This window comes from Pseudorca crassidens, chromosome 11, assembly GCF_039906515.1.
Source record: "Pseudorca crassidens isolate mPseCra1 chromosome 11, mPseCra1.hap1, whole genome shotgun sequence".
In the NCBI taxonomy this organism is placed as follows: Eukaryota; Metazoa; Chordata; class Mammalia; order Artiodactyla; family Delphinidae; genus Pseudorca; species Pseudorca crassidens.
In genome coordinates this window covers 95,646,254-95,659,427 of record NC_090306.1, presented here as the reverse complement: position 1 = coordinate 95,659,427, position 13,174 = coordinate 95,646,254, and the positions used below count along the sequence as shown (strand labels likewise).

The following is a 13,174-nucleotide window of genomic DNA, read 5'->3' as shown; positions in this document are numbered from 1 at the left end:
GCCCCACAGCCTGGGGCGGAGAGGTCAAGGCTCCCCTCTGACTGGGGAGCTTGGGGGTCAGCCTGCAGTGGAGGGGTCTGTGGCCCAGGGGGTTAGGGAGCCTGAGTCCCGGGGAGCCCTACCCTTAGGTGATGACGGTTGTGAGGAAATATGAGAAAAACCTCATGAACAACGGCAGCTGCCGTTTTCTGATGCTGCCTGCTACGTGCCAGGTCTTGCGTCCGCACCCGCCACGTCAGCTCACTGCAGCCTCGCGGGCAGGGATCGTTCGGCCCACTTCCTCGGCAAAGGAGGAGGCTTGTGCCCAGTGTCCTGGGGTAGCTGAGTGGGCCGTGTCCGGGGCAGTCAGCTCCCAGAGGGCACTCGAGTTTGGCAGATCAGGATCTGTCGCTGCCACCCTGGCCCCTGAGCTGACCTCCCACCAGCTGGACGTGTCCCTTCCCCAGTGCTGGCCTCGGTTGCCCCTCTGACAGTGGCTGGGATTGGGCTAGAGCCAGGGCTCCTCGTCCCTGCTGCTCTGAGGCTCTGGGATTCTGAGTCCACGGAGGGGCCCTGAACCTCGTGGCCCCTGGAGGAGGGTGCAGAATCCAGCGGGACCGACCGGTGATGTCAGGGGGCGGGTATGAAACCCAGAGAGGGAAGGCCTTTGCCCAGAGTGACTCAGACTTTCCTTGGCTGTACCGAGCTCTGAACAGAGACCTCCCGTCAGCTCTGCCCCTCAGACCCGTACGGTCTTGCCCACTCTTCTCCCTCCTTTCTGTCCAAGGGTGTCCCCATGAGAGTGGACATCATGCAGTGTGTAGCCTGCTAGACGGGGATCCCTCGACGGCACGCTGCCCCCCAACTTCACCACATTCCTCCTCTCTGTGGTGGCAGGAGAGAGGGACCCTTGGAAAGGTGCTGGTTGGGCACTTTGGGGCTGCCCCCGCTCTGGCCAGAGTTCACTCATTACCTGACACCTGGGGGAGGGGTCCGTTGAGGTCAGGTCCCCTGGGAGCGCTGCTCTTTGCCCCCTCACGCCCTGGTGCCCTGGCCACTGGCCCACAGCCTGCTTCCGGGGTGGCCACGCCCTCCCAGGTTTAGCACCGTTTGGGTCCTAGGCAGAAGAGGCCTCTGCTTCCAGCACCTGCTCCCTGCCGCTCCCCACCCCCTTCCTGGGCTGCTCACCGTCTGCACTTCGGTGGCTCAGCCAGACCCAGTGCTCATCTGACCCCTGGATGGGGGGGGGGCAGGCACTGTGTCCCCTCCCTCGCACCCCCGTATTTGTCATCTCGCTGTGCTTTGCTGTGCTTTTCTGCCGATCGATTCCTTTGTCTCCGACGCGCCCTCTCCGTTTATCTCTGTTCCTCTGCCTCTCCCTGCTCAGCTCTCTCCAGATTTTGGCTTTTCCCTCCTCCTCAGCCCTCGCCTCCTGTCTGCAGCTCCCTCACCTCCTTTCTCTCTCTCCCCAGCCCCCAGGTGTGCTGGGGTGGGTAGGGCCCTGTTCTTGCCACTGGTGTCTGGGCTGGGGCATCACTCCCGTGGGAGCAGGGGAAGGCCTGACCCCCAGGACCCTCAGCCCCAGATCTGATAGCTCGGCGGCCGGCTCGCCCCTCCCCACACCTGGAGTGGGTGTGCAGCCGGGCGGGGGGCCAAGTGCTGCTGTCAGCGCCTTTGCGGCCTTGCTGTCCCCCGTCCCTGGATGCGTCAGGCCTCGACAGGTGGTGGGCAGGCAGCCCAGGGACAGGGACAGGCGGCTGACGCACACGGGATGGGGAGAGGGGGAGCCTCCTCCCCACTCTGAGTCATGGGGGGGAGTGGGGGGAGCCGGAGAGAGGGCGGGGTCACCTTGAGGGCCCAGTTGGGCAGCGCTCAGAGGGCCTGGGTTAGGGGCGTGGGGGCCACTGTACCCCCTGAACTGTTTGGGAAGGGAAGAGGCAGGACTGGACTAGTGCAGCCTCTCCAAGTCTGGGCGCCTTCTCCTACTCCCCTCCCTTCCCCTTCGCCTCTTCTTACACCCTCAGCATGGGCTGGGCTTTCCAAGAGTCTGGCCAGCTCAGCTTAGCCTGACAGCTGCTGGGTCTGGCCAAGCGGGTGACGGTTTGAGCAACTCAGATCTGAGGATGAGGGGGCTCGATGCGGCTAAAGTTACTCATGTGCGTATACATACATACGCACTCGTGTGGGCCACACATGTGCTTAACATGTCGACATACAGGCAGGTGCGGGCCTGTGTTCCCCAGAGACGCTCCACATGCATCCCTTCCCACCCCTCCACACACAGGCACGCCCTCGTTCACTCCTACGTTCACTCCTGTAGCTGGCCAGGCAGGCACACATCCTGTGCACACGGGCATACGTGTGCACAGCCGCCGGCCTGCACACCCGTCTACTCGTACACGTCAGCACGCCCCTGCTCCAGTGCTCTGAGCCAGCGCACACCTGCGCGTCACCTGCAAACAAATGCGGTCCCCAGACATTCCCAGCCAGAGGAGGGGCAGACAGGGTTCTCTGATAGGGCAAACTTGGCAACTCAGCCTCTTCCATTACAGCCTCGCTGCCTGAGGGGGAGGGGAACTGAAGCCACCGGAGGGGTAGGTCTGGCCTCAGGCCCCCTAGGAGCCAGCGGCCACGTCGGATGGGAGCCCTGGTCTCCCGACTGCAGCCCTGAGAATTTTTGTGGCACAGCCAAGGACAGAAACACTCTCTGCTGCCTGTCCTTGCCCCCTTCTTGGCCGACAGCCTCGTGGTTGCCCCCTCCCCTGCCCCCGTCCGGCCTCTCAGCCTAAGCTGGTCCTGCAGGGGACGGGGAGGTGTGAGGCGGGCCCCCCCGGAGGTCCTGATCGTCACAGCCTCTGACGCTGCATCAGCCTTTCACCCGAGGGGTCACCTGGACGCCCTGTTCACTTGCCACCTCAACAAAAACTGCCTGCCTGGGCTTCCTTGGGGACTTCTCTCCCTCTCCACTTCCCTTTCCTCTGTTCCAGCCCTCTGGGACTCAGGGCTGTAAATTGGTTTCGCTTTAACAGCAGAGGTTTCACATTTTTTCTTAAAGTGCTTTTTTCCTGGAGTTTCCCGGGAGGAGGAGCAGGACGCAGAGGTGGGCCTTGTGAACAGTCTTCTGCTTTCTTTATCCAAACATGGATTTCTCTGGCCTAATCTTCACATCCCTGACCAGTGCCCAGGGCGGAGGGAGGGAGGACCGAGTTCTTCTCGCGGTCAGGAGAGCACTGGGTGTGAGTTAGAAAGTGATGTGGATGAGGGGCCGTGTCTGGCTTGCTGGGTGACCGGGGCAAGCCCACCCCAGACTGAGGTTCAGTTTCCCCACTTGGAAAATGAGGGTCTGTGGGCTGGGAGCCCTGCACTGCCTCCCCTGACGCTCTTCATCTTGAGCACGGGCAGCATGGCTCACCTTACTTCTCCCCGCATCAGATGGCCAGGCAGGGGCTTGGTCCCCTACTTTATAGTTGTGGAGACAGACTCAGGGGTGGTGTGCTCCACCTGGCCAATCAGGCAGGGCGGGCGGGGCTCCAGGCCTCCGGATTCCTGCTGGCTCGGTAGCCTTCATCCTGGCCCAGGCTGTGGTGTGTGTCTCTAGGCAAGTCACTGCTCCTCTCTGGGCCTCTGACTCTCCCAGCCACTGAGGGGTTGCCGGGCTTCGGTCACGGGATTCCGGAGGCCTCTGGCTTCTTCTGCCTGAGGCGTCCCCTGCAGGATCCGCGCCCGCACCGGAAAGCGCTTTGCGGAGGGGCTGTGGAGGGTGTGTCTGGATTCCCAGACTCTCACCCTCTCTTTCCCTTGGCTCTGCTCTCGCCTGCAGGATGAGCTCATCTTGTGACCTCCCACTGCGGGAGACCCCAGCCTCTATGCATCCCCCTGCCTGGGGTCCCACGGCCATGCTGCTCTGCTCCCCCTCCCCCATGGAAGCCGAGACAAGGGAATTATTTTTGGAACAGCAGCAGTTACACAACAAATGAATGATTTATCTTTGGGCCTGGAGGAGAGGAGGCATTTTGCTGGGCATCTTAATTCTTCTCTGGATTGGAGGGTGGCTGCTTGGGTACGTGGCCACGCGTGTGTGGGCCTGTTGTCATACACAAGACTGCAGGTGTGCGTGTGTATACACCTGTCGACGTGAGCATGCCGTGGAGTTCTGGCTCATGTGGGGGCCTGTGGGTCTTTGTGCAGGCAGGTGGACGAGTGTGGACACTAGCGTGCTGGGGCGTGTTTGTGTGTGTGTGCGCGCATGTGTGTGTATGCACCTGGCCTGTTAACTCTCCAGTCTCCCTTCTTTGCCCACTGGCTCCAGACTCTATCCCCTCCTCCCTCCCCCTCCCTTGTTTCTTTGGTCTCCCTCCTTCCATGTCCTGCGGCCCCCTCCTCCCCCTCTTGCCACCCACCACCCCCCTTCTTTTATGTAACAGGGACCCAGAGTGCTGCTGGCGCAGGAACCCCCGGGAGGGGGTGGAAAAGGGACTGGGGGCCTGCACTGGAGCATAGTGGGGTTGCTCTGAGCCTTCACACTGATCTCTCACCCCCTCTTGGTGCTGCCTTTCAGGAACCAGGTGACAGATGGGTCTCTTCCTTCCTGTCCCCGTCTCTCGCGCTCCCCCCTCAGAGCTCCAGTCTCCAGCCTCCCGTGGGAATCGTCTGAAGTTCTGAGCCCAGAACCCCAGGGGGAAGAGGAGGAGGAGGGAGAGGAAGGCAAGCCTTGAGAGCCCGGGCACCCTCCCGGCAGGAGAGGAGCACCTCGGGGAAGCAGACTGTGGGGCCTGTAGCCCCCGTGGCCCTGGCCTGGCCGTGGCGCCCGGCTCCTGCGGGTAGCACCCCGGCAGGCCCCCGACAGTTGGCACCGGCTCTGCCTGCCTCGCTTGGGGCCCCCAAGCTGGGGGTCGCCCCCAAGATGGTGGCGGCCCCAGGGAGGACTGTGCTGCCGGCCCCAGCCTCTGGCCGCTAGGCCACCTGCGCCCCGGCCCCCGACCCCAAGCCCGGCCTGTGAGGAGGCCGCGGCCGGAGCCATGCTGCGCCTGGGGCTGTGCGCGGCCGCGCTGCTGTGCGTGTGCCGGCCGGGCGCCGTGCGCGCCGACTGCTGGCTCATCGAGGGCGACAAGGGCTACGTGTGGCTGGCCATCTGCAGCCAGAACCAGCCGCCCTACGAGACCATCCCGCAGCACATCAACAGCACCGTGCACGACCTGCGGCTCAACGAGAACAAGCTCAAGGCCGTGCTCTACTCCTCGCTCAACCGCTTCGGGAACCTCACCGACCTCAACCTCACCAAGAACGAGATCTCCTACATCGAGGACGGTGCCTTCCTGGGCCAGTCGAGCCTGCAGGTGCTGCAGCTGGGCTACAACAAGCTGAGCAACCTGACCGAGGGCATGCTGCGCGGCATGGGCCGCCTGCAGTTCCTCTTCGTGCAGCACAACCTCATCGAGGTGGTGACGCCCGCCGCCTTCTCCGAGTGCCCGAGCCTCATCAGCATCGACCTGTCCTCCAACCGCCTCAGCCGCCTCGACGGCGCCACCTTCGCCAGCCTGGCCAGCCTCATGGTGTGCGAGCTGGCCGGCAACCCCTTCAACTGCGAGTGCGACCTCTTCGGCTTCCTGGCCTGGCTCGTGGTCTTCAACAACGTCACGAAGAACTACGACCGCCTGCAGTGCGAGTCTCCGCGCGAGTTCGCCGGCTACCCGCTGCTGGTGCCCCGGCCCTACCACAGCCTCAACGCCATCACCGTGCTGCAGGCCAAGTGCCGCAACGGCTCGCTGCCCGCCCGGCCCGCCAGCCACCCCACGCCCTACTCCACCGACGCCCAGAGGGAGCCCGACGAGAACTCGGGCTTCAGCCCCGACGAGATCCTTTCGGTGGAGCCACCGGCCTCGTCCACCACGGACGCCTCGGCGGGGCCGGCCATCAAGCTGCACCACGTCACCTTCACCTCGGCCACCCTGGTGGTCATCATCCCGCACCCCTACAGCAAGATGTACGTCCTGGTTCAGTACAACAACAGCTACTTCTCCGACGTCATGACGCTCAAGAACAAGAAGGAGATCGTGACGCTGGACAAGCTGCGGGCACACACCGAGTACACCTTCTGCGTGACCTCGCTGCGCAACAGCCGCCGCTTCAACCACACCTGCCTGACCTTCACCACCAGGGACCCGGTCCCGGGCGACCTGGCGCCCAGCACCTCCACCACCACCCATTACATCATGACCATCCTGGGCTGCCTCTTCGGCATGGTCATCGTGCTGGGAGCCGTCTACTACTGCCTGCGCAAGCGGCGCATGCAGGAGGAGAAGCAGAAGTCGGTCAAGGTCAAGAAAACCATCCTGGAGATGCGCTACGGGGCCGACGTGGATGCCGGCTCCGTCGTCCACGCCGCCCAGAAGCTGGGCGAGCCCCCTGTGCTGCCCGTGTCCCGAATGTCCTCCATCCCCTCCATGATCGGGGAGAAGCCCACCACCTCCAAGGGGCTGGAAGCTGGGCTGGACACGCCCAAGGTGGCCACCAAGGGCAACTACATCGAGGTGCGCACGGGCACGGGCGGCGATGGCCTGGCCCGGCCCGAGGATGACCTCCCGGAGCTGGAGAACGGCCAGGGCTCGGCCGCCGAGATCTCCACCATCGCCAAGGAGGTGGACAAGGTCAACCAGATCATTAACAATTGCATCGATGCCCTCAAGTTGGACTCGGCCTCTTTCCTGGGGAGTGGCAGCGGTGGCGGGGACCCTGAGATGGCCTTCGAATGCCAGTCCCTCCCTGCGGCCTCCACCACCTCCTCGACTGCCACCCCTGGGGGGCTGGAGCGGCCCAGCTTCCTCTCACCTCCCTACAAGGAGAGTTCCCATCACCCGCTGCAGCGCCAGCTGAGTGCTGATGCCGCCGTGGCCCGCAAGACCTGCAGCGTCTCCTCCAGCGGCTCCGTCAAGAGCGCCAAGGTCTTCAGCCTGGACGTGCCGGATCATCCGGCCGCCGCGGGGCTGGCCAAGGGCGACTCCAAGTACATCGAGAAGGGCAGCCCCCTAAACAGCCCGCTGGACCGGCTCCCGCTGGTGCCAGCGAGCAGCAGCGGGGGCGGCGGCGGCGGCGGCGGCATCCACCACCTGGAGGTGAAACCCGCCTACCACTGCAGCGAGCACCGGCACAGCTTCCCGGCCCTGTACTACGAGGAGGGCGCCGACAGCCTGAGCCAGCGCGTGTCCTTCCTCAAGCCGCTGACCCGCACCAAGCGGGACTCCACCTACTCGCAGCTCTCCCCCAGACACTACTACTCAGGTTACTCCTCCAGCCCTGAGTACTCATCCGAGAGCACGCACAAGATCTGGGAGCGCTTCCGGCCCTACAAGAAGCACCACCGGGAGGAGGTGTACATGGCCGCCGGCCACGCCCTGCGCAAGAAGGTCCAGTTCGCCAAGGACGAGGACCTGCACGACATCCTCGATTACTGGAAGGGGGTCTCGGCCCAGCAGAAGCTGTGACCCTCTCCTCCCTGGTGAGGTTGGAGGGGGAGGGCCAGGGGCACGCGGGGAAGGGCCCGGGCGGCCGGGCGGGGCGCGCTGGGGGCCGAGGCCAAGGAGTGGACGTACACGCACACCCGCACGCACGCACCCACGCACACACCTGACCACCACCTGACTGTGAACCACCACCACCCGACAATACCGGATGGGAAAACAAAGACATGTTCACCTTAAAGTTTACACACTGATACTGAAACCAGTCGTCTCTACTGTGCTGCCCAGGGACTCTGCCGGGGTGTGCGTGCTGGGTGGGGCCGGCGGGCAGGCGAGGAAGCCAAAAGAGGGGGTGGGGTCTGGGGCTCTGGGACTAGGGACAGGTTTGGGGGCAAAGGAGCCCGGGGCGGGGGTGGGCCGAAGCCCCCCCTGGGGCAGGGAGCGGGTCCCCCCGGCTGGGGGACAGGTCACGTGGAGATTTAGTAGAAGGTGGACAGTGGGCATCGTTTCCGTACTTTGTGGATGGGGAAACCGAGGCCCAGAGAAGGGAATTGCTAACCCCAGGGTCACGTGGCAGGCGAGAGTCAGTCTCCCAACTTCCCGGCCCAGTGCAATCCCCCAGCCCCAGGAGCTCTCCCGGGGCCCTCACCCTCGGTTCACCCACTACCTGTTCTAGAGCTGTGGTCTCCTGGGGCTGTGGCACGTGAGAATCAGGCGGGTGCTTTTCCTTTCTAGAAAGCCCCATGGCCACGTCCCCCCCTTCCCGAGCGTGGAGCTGTGATTCATCACGTACAGGGGCCTCTGCACCATACACACTCCCCCCTCCCCCCAACCCCCGCCGCCAGCACCCAGGAGAGGTGGGAGGTCCTGTGGACAGGGGAGGAGCAGGTACGGGGACGGTCCACCGGCCCCCTTCAAGTGTCTTCCAAGTAGCCTGAGGGCTGCCGATGGGGTCTGAGGAGAGCGGCTGAGCCAGCAGCCACCGCGTCTCAGGTGCAGGCCCCATGCCCTGGCCCCCCAGCCTCTCTGGGCCTCCAGGAGCCCTGCTCGTCCCAGAAGGGCAGCAGTATACTGTGATGCCTGGGAGCAGTGGGGAGGTGGGATCTAACGGGGGCCTTCCTGCCTCTGCCCCCGCATCCTGGCCTCCCACCGGCCCGATCCCCCCTCCCCCTCCCCGCCACGGCCCTCGGGGCAGCATCTCAGCCTGCCCAGAGGAAGGAGGGCTTTCCGGAGCTTTTCCACTCACCCCCTCTTGGTTGCCCATCCCTGCCCCACCCCCCTGGCCTGAGGGGCTCCCATGTTTCCCTGAAGATGGCCACTCCTCCCTTGCTGACCCCCATCCTACATCGAACAAAGCACAAATGGTGAGCACTCCCACCTCACCCCTGCTGGGAAGGAGCAGGCTGGATTCCCGGGGCCCCTCCCGTCCCTGGCCAGCCTCTGTCGCCATGGCAACCCAGAGCCTGGCAGTTGGGACCGTTGGCCTCTTGGGGGTTCTCTCTCTCAGTGTGGGTGGTAGAGGGCGGTGAGAGAGGGCAGGGCCAGAGGGGGTGGCTGGATTTCTCAAGAGCTAGGGGCTTCCTGGGGCGCTGTAAGGGGCTGGGTCTGGGTTCCTGAGACCGTGGGGTCTCGAACACTGTCAGGGTGCTGAGGGGCTGGAGTCGGCCGTCCCTTCCCCTGTGGATGGGAGGTGGGCCCGTGGGGGGCGGAGACACTGTAGCTTTGCCTACCTGCCAGTGTGCCCCTTGGTGCCTCACCCACCGCAGGCGGGGATGGAGCCCACTTGGCTCTCCCCACCCTCCTGCCTTTGGCCTGTCACCCAGTGGGTTTCTTGAGATTTGGGGAGTGTGACCGTGGGGTGAGGGTGGTTGCTGGGAGGGGACCAGACCTGCACTGCGGGAGGCATTCTGACAGGGAAGCTATAGTGCCGTTCCCGTAGGATCTGGGGGAGGACCGTGGAGGGCTGTGGAGGGCGAGGGGACCTCAGGGCTCAACCCAGCCCCTCTCACACCTACTTGGGGCACGGACCAAGCCCGGGGCTCACTTTGGGGGTGACGTTTGCAAGGAAAGGACTGTTCTCCTGGGGAGTGGAGGGGAGGGGGCCAGCATGGATGTGCAGAGCAGACCTCCCCCAGCTCCCCAAATCCTGCCCCCCAGCCCCTCCTCAGACCGGATTGGCAAAACAGAAGAGCAAGCCGAGAAGCCAGTGATGTGAGGAAGCAGATTCCCTGTTATATTTGCATGACGATTTTACTGTATTTTTCTGAGCAAACATCTGTCGTGTATGTGCCAGTTTGTCCAGACTCCCTTGCCCCCCTCCCCGCCGCCCCCCCCCCATTCCCACAGTCCCTCTGTTGTGATCTGACAAGCAGCTCTTGAAACGTGGGGACGGGCCAGCTCTGCAAAAGACCCAAAACAGGTACCAGCGAAACACAGCCCCCGCCCCACACCCGCCTCCTATCTTTCCGGATGTTGGGCCCACAAGTGCCGCCTCCTCTCCTCCCACGTGGCCTCGCCCCTTGGCCTCTTCCTTGCTCGGGAAGGACAGCCCCGGGCAAGGGGGCGTGGGGGGACCTCTCCTCTGTCCCACTTGCTCCCATTTTGCAGATGAGGAAGTCGGGGCCCCCGAAGAGGGAGGGGGTCTGGTGATTTGGCTGCCGGGTGGGGAGGGTCAGGCACACTGCTGAGTACAGGAAGCCCAGAGCTTGGGGCTTCATGGGTGGCCCTACGGGGAGGTTTGGGGCCCTGAGGGAGGAACCTATAGGCGGAGGGGTCCCCCCGTGACGTTGGCCTGGCCTCACTGGAGACAGAGCCGCCTTCATTCCCCCATCATTCCTGGTTGAAGATGACCTGTAAAAACCTCAGACAGGCCGGCTTCAGGGCGCTCTAAAGGATAGATCTCCATCTTAACCACAAGGGTCTTCCACTCCCAGGAGGTGAACCGACATTCACAGCCCAGGTCGTACAGATCTTTGAGGAAGAAGACGGTCCCCCAGCTGCCCAGGCCATGCCGTAGCTCTGGGGAGGGGGCCACTGCACTGTAGCTCACCCTGGAGGCCTTCCTGCGTCTGTGTCCTGTGTCCTGTTCAGGATAATTTTTCCTCGGGGGGCGGGCAGGGCGAAATAGTCACGAAAGTCAAATGAACATTTATGTCAAGGAGTCTGGCTGGCCCCGGTCCTGTGTTTGTAATGGAGGTGAGCACGGTGGACCTGGGCCATGGCCTGGGCGGGCCAGGAGGGCAGGTAACCAGGAGAGAAGGGAAGGTACCGGGGAGGAGGAACGAGGGACCTGGTGGAGTGGAGGGGGCGAGCCAGCTGGAGGAGATGTGAGTGCCGCATCCTGGACCTCCTGGGACCTGCCTTGGGTCGTGCCCAGGCTTGCCATCCCTTATCGCAGAATCTCTCGAGCCTTCTGGGCGCCTGTTCCTGGGAAGGGGCACCCGTGGGTCCACGCTGTCCTGGAGAGCACAGGTAGGGGCCGCGAACCCTCTGTTGGAGCTAATGGCCTTCCAGAAGTGAAAAGCGGAGGTCTGGCAGGAAGAAAGCTTAGTCTGGGGCGGCCGCCTCCTTGTGGGTCCCAGGCTTGTTTCTCCCCTCTGCAGGAGGGGCCTGTATTGGCCACCTGAAGGCCCCTCGTCTCTGACCCCTCCTAGGGGACAGAGCAGGAAGACGGTGGTGGCGTGTGTCCAGGCCAGGAAAGGACTGTGTGCGGGGCAGTGGGAGTGGAAAGACCCGCTTGGGGAGAGTAGGTCTGGAGAGCCCTAGAGAGGCAGGGTGAAGAGGCTGGGCCTGGCCGAGGGGCTCTGATGGTTCCCAGCAGGAAGTCGCTCACCTGCCCCACTCCACGTCCTGGGCATTTAACAGAGGGGGAAACAGAGGCACAGGAAGGGGAAGGAAAGAAAGCTTCTAAGGTCTCGAAACCAGTTAAAGACAGACTGAGGCCAGGAAAGGGGCCCAGGCATGGGAGACAAGAGTGACAGGTCCTGGCTTATAAGGGGCCTACATGCAGTGACGGGACAACCTCAAACTGTTCCCCAGTGATGGGCACTGCACGGAGAATTAAAATAGGGCGACGGAGGGCAAGGGACTTGGGGAGCCCTCAGGGCAGGGGTGACAGGCAGCCGAGCTCTCTGAACGACAGAGTCTGAGGACTAGACTGCTGGCCGAGGGAGGATGAGACGGGAGTGGGAGGGAGTAGGGTAGGAGGAGCTGGGTGTCCCCAAGTACCTCCTCGGGTGCCCCCCACTCCCCTGGCCCTGCCCTGCGAGGACCCCACGGCTTAGCAGCATCCCACCCCATTCCTGAGGGAGCGGGGCTCTGTTTCCGGGGGGGGGGGTTGGGTGGTCAAGGCATGGGGAAGCCCTGGGGTGTCCGGCCCCCACGGGGCTTAAGGGGCAGGGCTGAAGCTTGCCCGCCAGGCCAGTGTGAAGGTTGGGGCTCGCCTGACCGCAACGCTGATCTCCTCTCTGCCAAGACTTCTGCTCCACGGCCACCTGTCCATCCTCCCACCTTTAAGGCAGAACCAGTGTTTAGACTCCTGTTCTCACGCCTGCTCCAGAGTCCCCCCTGTTAAAGGTACACCTCTGCTGCCCAGCAGTAGGGAGAGGAAGGGGGGTCGAATGGGGTGCGGGGAGAGGGTCTGAACGGCCTCTCCTTCCCCTGCCTCTCGCCAAACAAGCACAGGGCTGGGGAGGGCCGAGGGGCCCACTCTTGGTTCCTCCCTCCCCAAGGAGCCGCCAGCCCCTCGGCCCTGCCCTGCCGCCTGGCACCTGGTTTGGGTCTGCAGAGTTGGGCTCCTGGCCCCGGGCTACGAACCTGTGAACCCTAGCTGTGTGTGGACCCTTCCTCCCTCGGTGGGGCCTGAACTGTCCTTTTCTTCTTTTCGGGGTCGGGGGGGGGGAAACTTCATTTATTTTCTCTTCCCTATATCTGCCTCCCCTTCCTCCCGATTTCCTGTTTTAAACCGAATGGCACGAAATTGTTTTCCTCAACTCGGAGATTCCTGTATGGAGAGAATCAATTTCTATATTTGCAATAAATTTCTTATTTAAAACAACAGGGCCAAGGTCTTTGTTGAATGCCGACCCCTCCCTCTGCAAGTTGGAGTCTCAGCGCCTCCAGTTTCTGGTGCCTGGTTTCCGTCTCCCTTTCTCACCAGAGCCTCACACTCAGGGTTATGGCAATGCCTGCCCCCGGTCAAGGAAAAAAGAAGTGTGTCCGCCAGACAGGGTGGGCCAGCAGGGAACTGAAGTGTCAGTGTGCCTCTCACCGCCAAGCCTAGCCGGCAGGGGGGCCTCGTGGCCTCTCCCCGCTGGAAACCTGGCAGCCCGTATGCCATGTGCCCCCGCTCCCCTTCCTGGTGTCCTGGCCTCCATCACTGGATCCAGACCTTAGGGGTGGAGGGGCACTGGGGCATCACTTAAGTCTCAGCTGATTCCTGGGATTACGCCACCTAGTCAGTATCCGAGGGCCCCAGTTTCTCATACGCCTGCCTCTAACTGCCCGCAGAGGGTTGGGGTGATGCGGGAGGACCCTAAGCAGGTCCCCTGGCCTTACCGAGGACAACTTCCAGACTGCCTGCCTCTTCCAGCCCGTCTGCTGTCCTTTCCTCGCTGGGCCCCCGACCTGGGCCCCCTTACCTGCCTGTCCCCCGCCCTCCCCGCGCCACCAGTCTGCTGCCCTTTTCTCCACAGCTGTCAACCACCCCTGCGCCTTCTCAGGGATCCAGAGATGTCTCT

The 13,174-nt window shown here is 63.4% G+C and overlaps 1 protein-coding gene across 7 annotated transcripts in view; it reads left to right on the top strand.

The window, feature by feature from the left end:
* ELFN2 (extracellular leucine rich repeat and fibronectin type III domain containing 2) overlaps window positions 1-12,494 on the top strand; it is a 57,611-nt gene extending 45,117 nt beyond the window's left edge. For 5 of the 7 annotated variants that reach the window (XM_067697982.1, XM_067697983.1, XM_067697978.1 and 2 more), the window contains one exon: window positions 4,538-12,494. In XM_067697982.1, the coding sequence (XP_067554083.1) occupies window positions 4,998-7,460 (2,463 nt within the window). In that variant the 5' untranslated portion in view covers window positions 4,538-4,997 and the 3' untranslated portion in view covers window positions 7,461-12,494. Of the gene's footprint in view, window positions 1-3,039; window positions 3,080-3,105; window positions 4,040-4,537 lie in introns of those variants that run through there. The other 2 variants (XM_067697985.1, XM_067697984.1) reach the window with 2 other exon arrangements.
* Window positions 12,495-13,174: the final 680 nt, after the last annotated feature.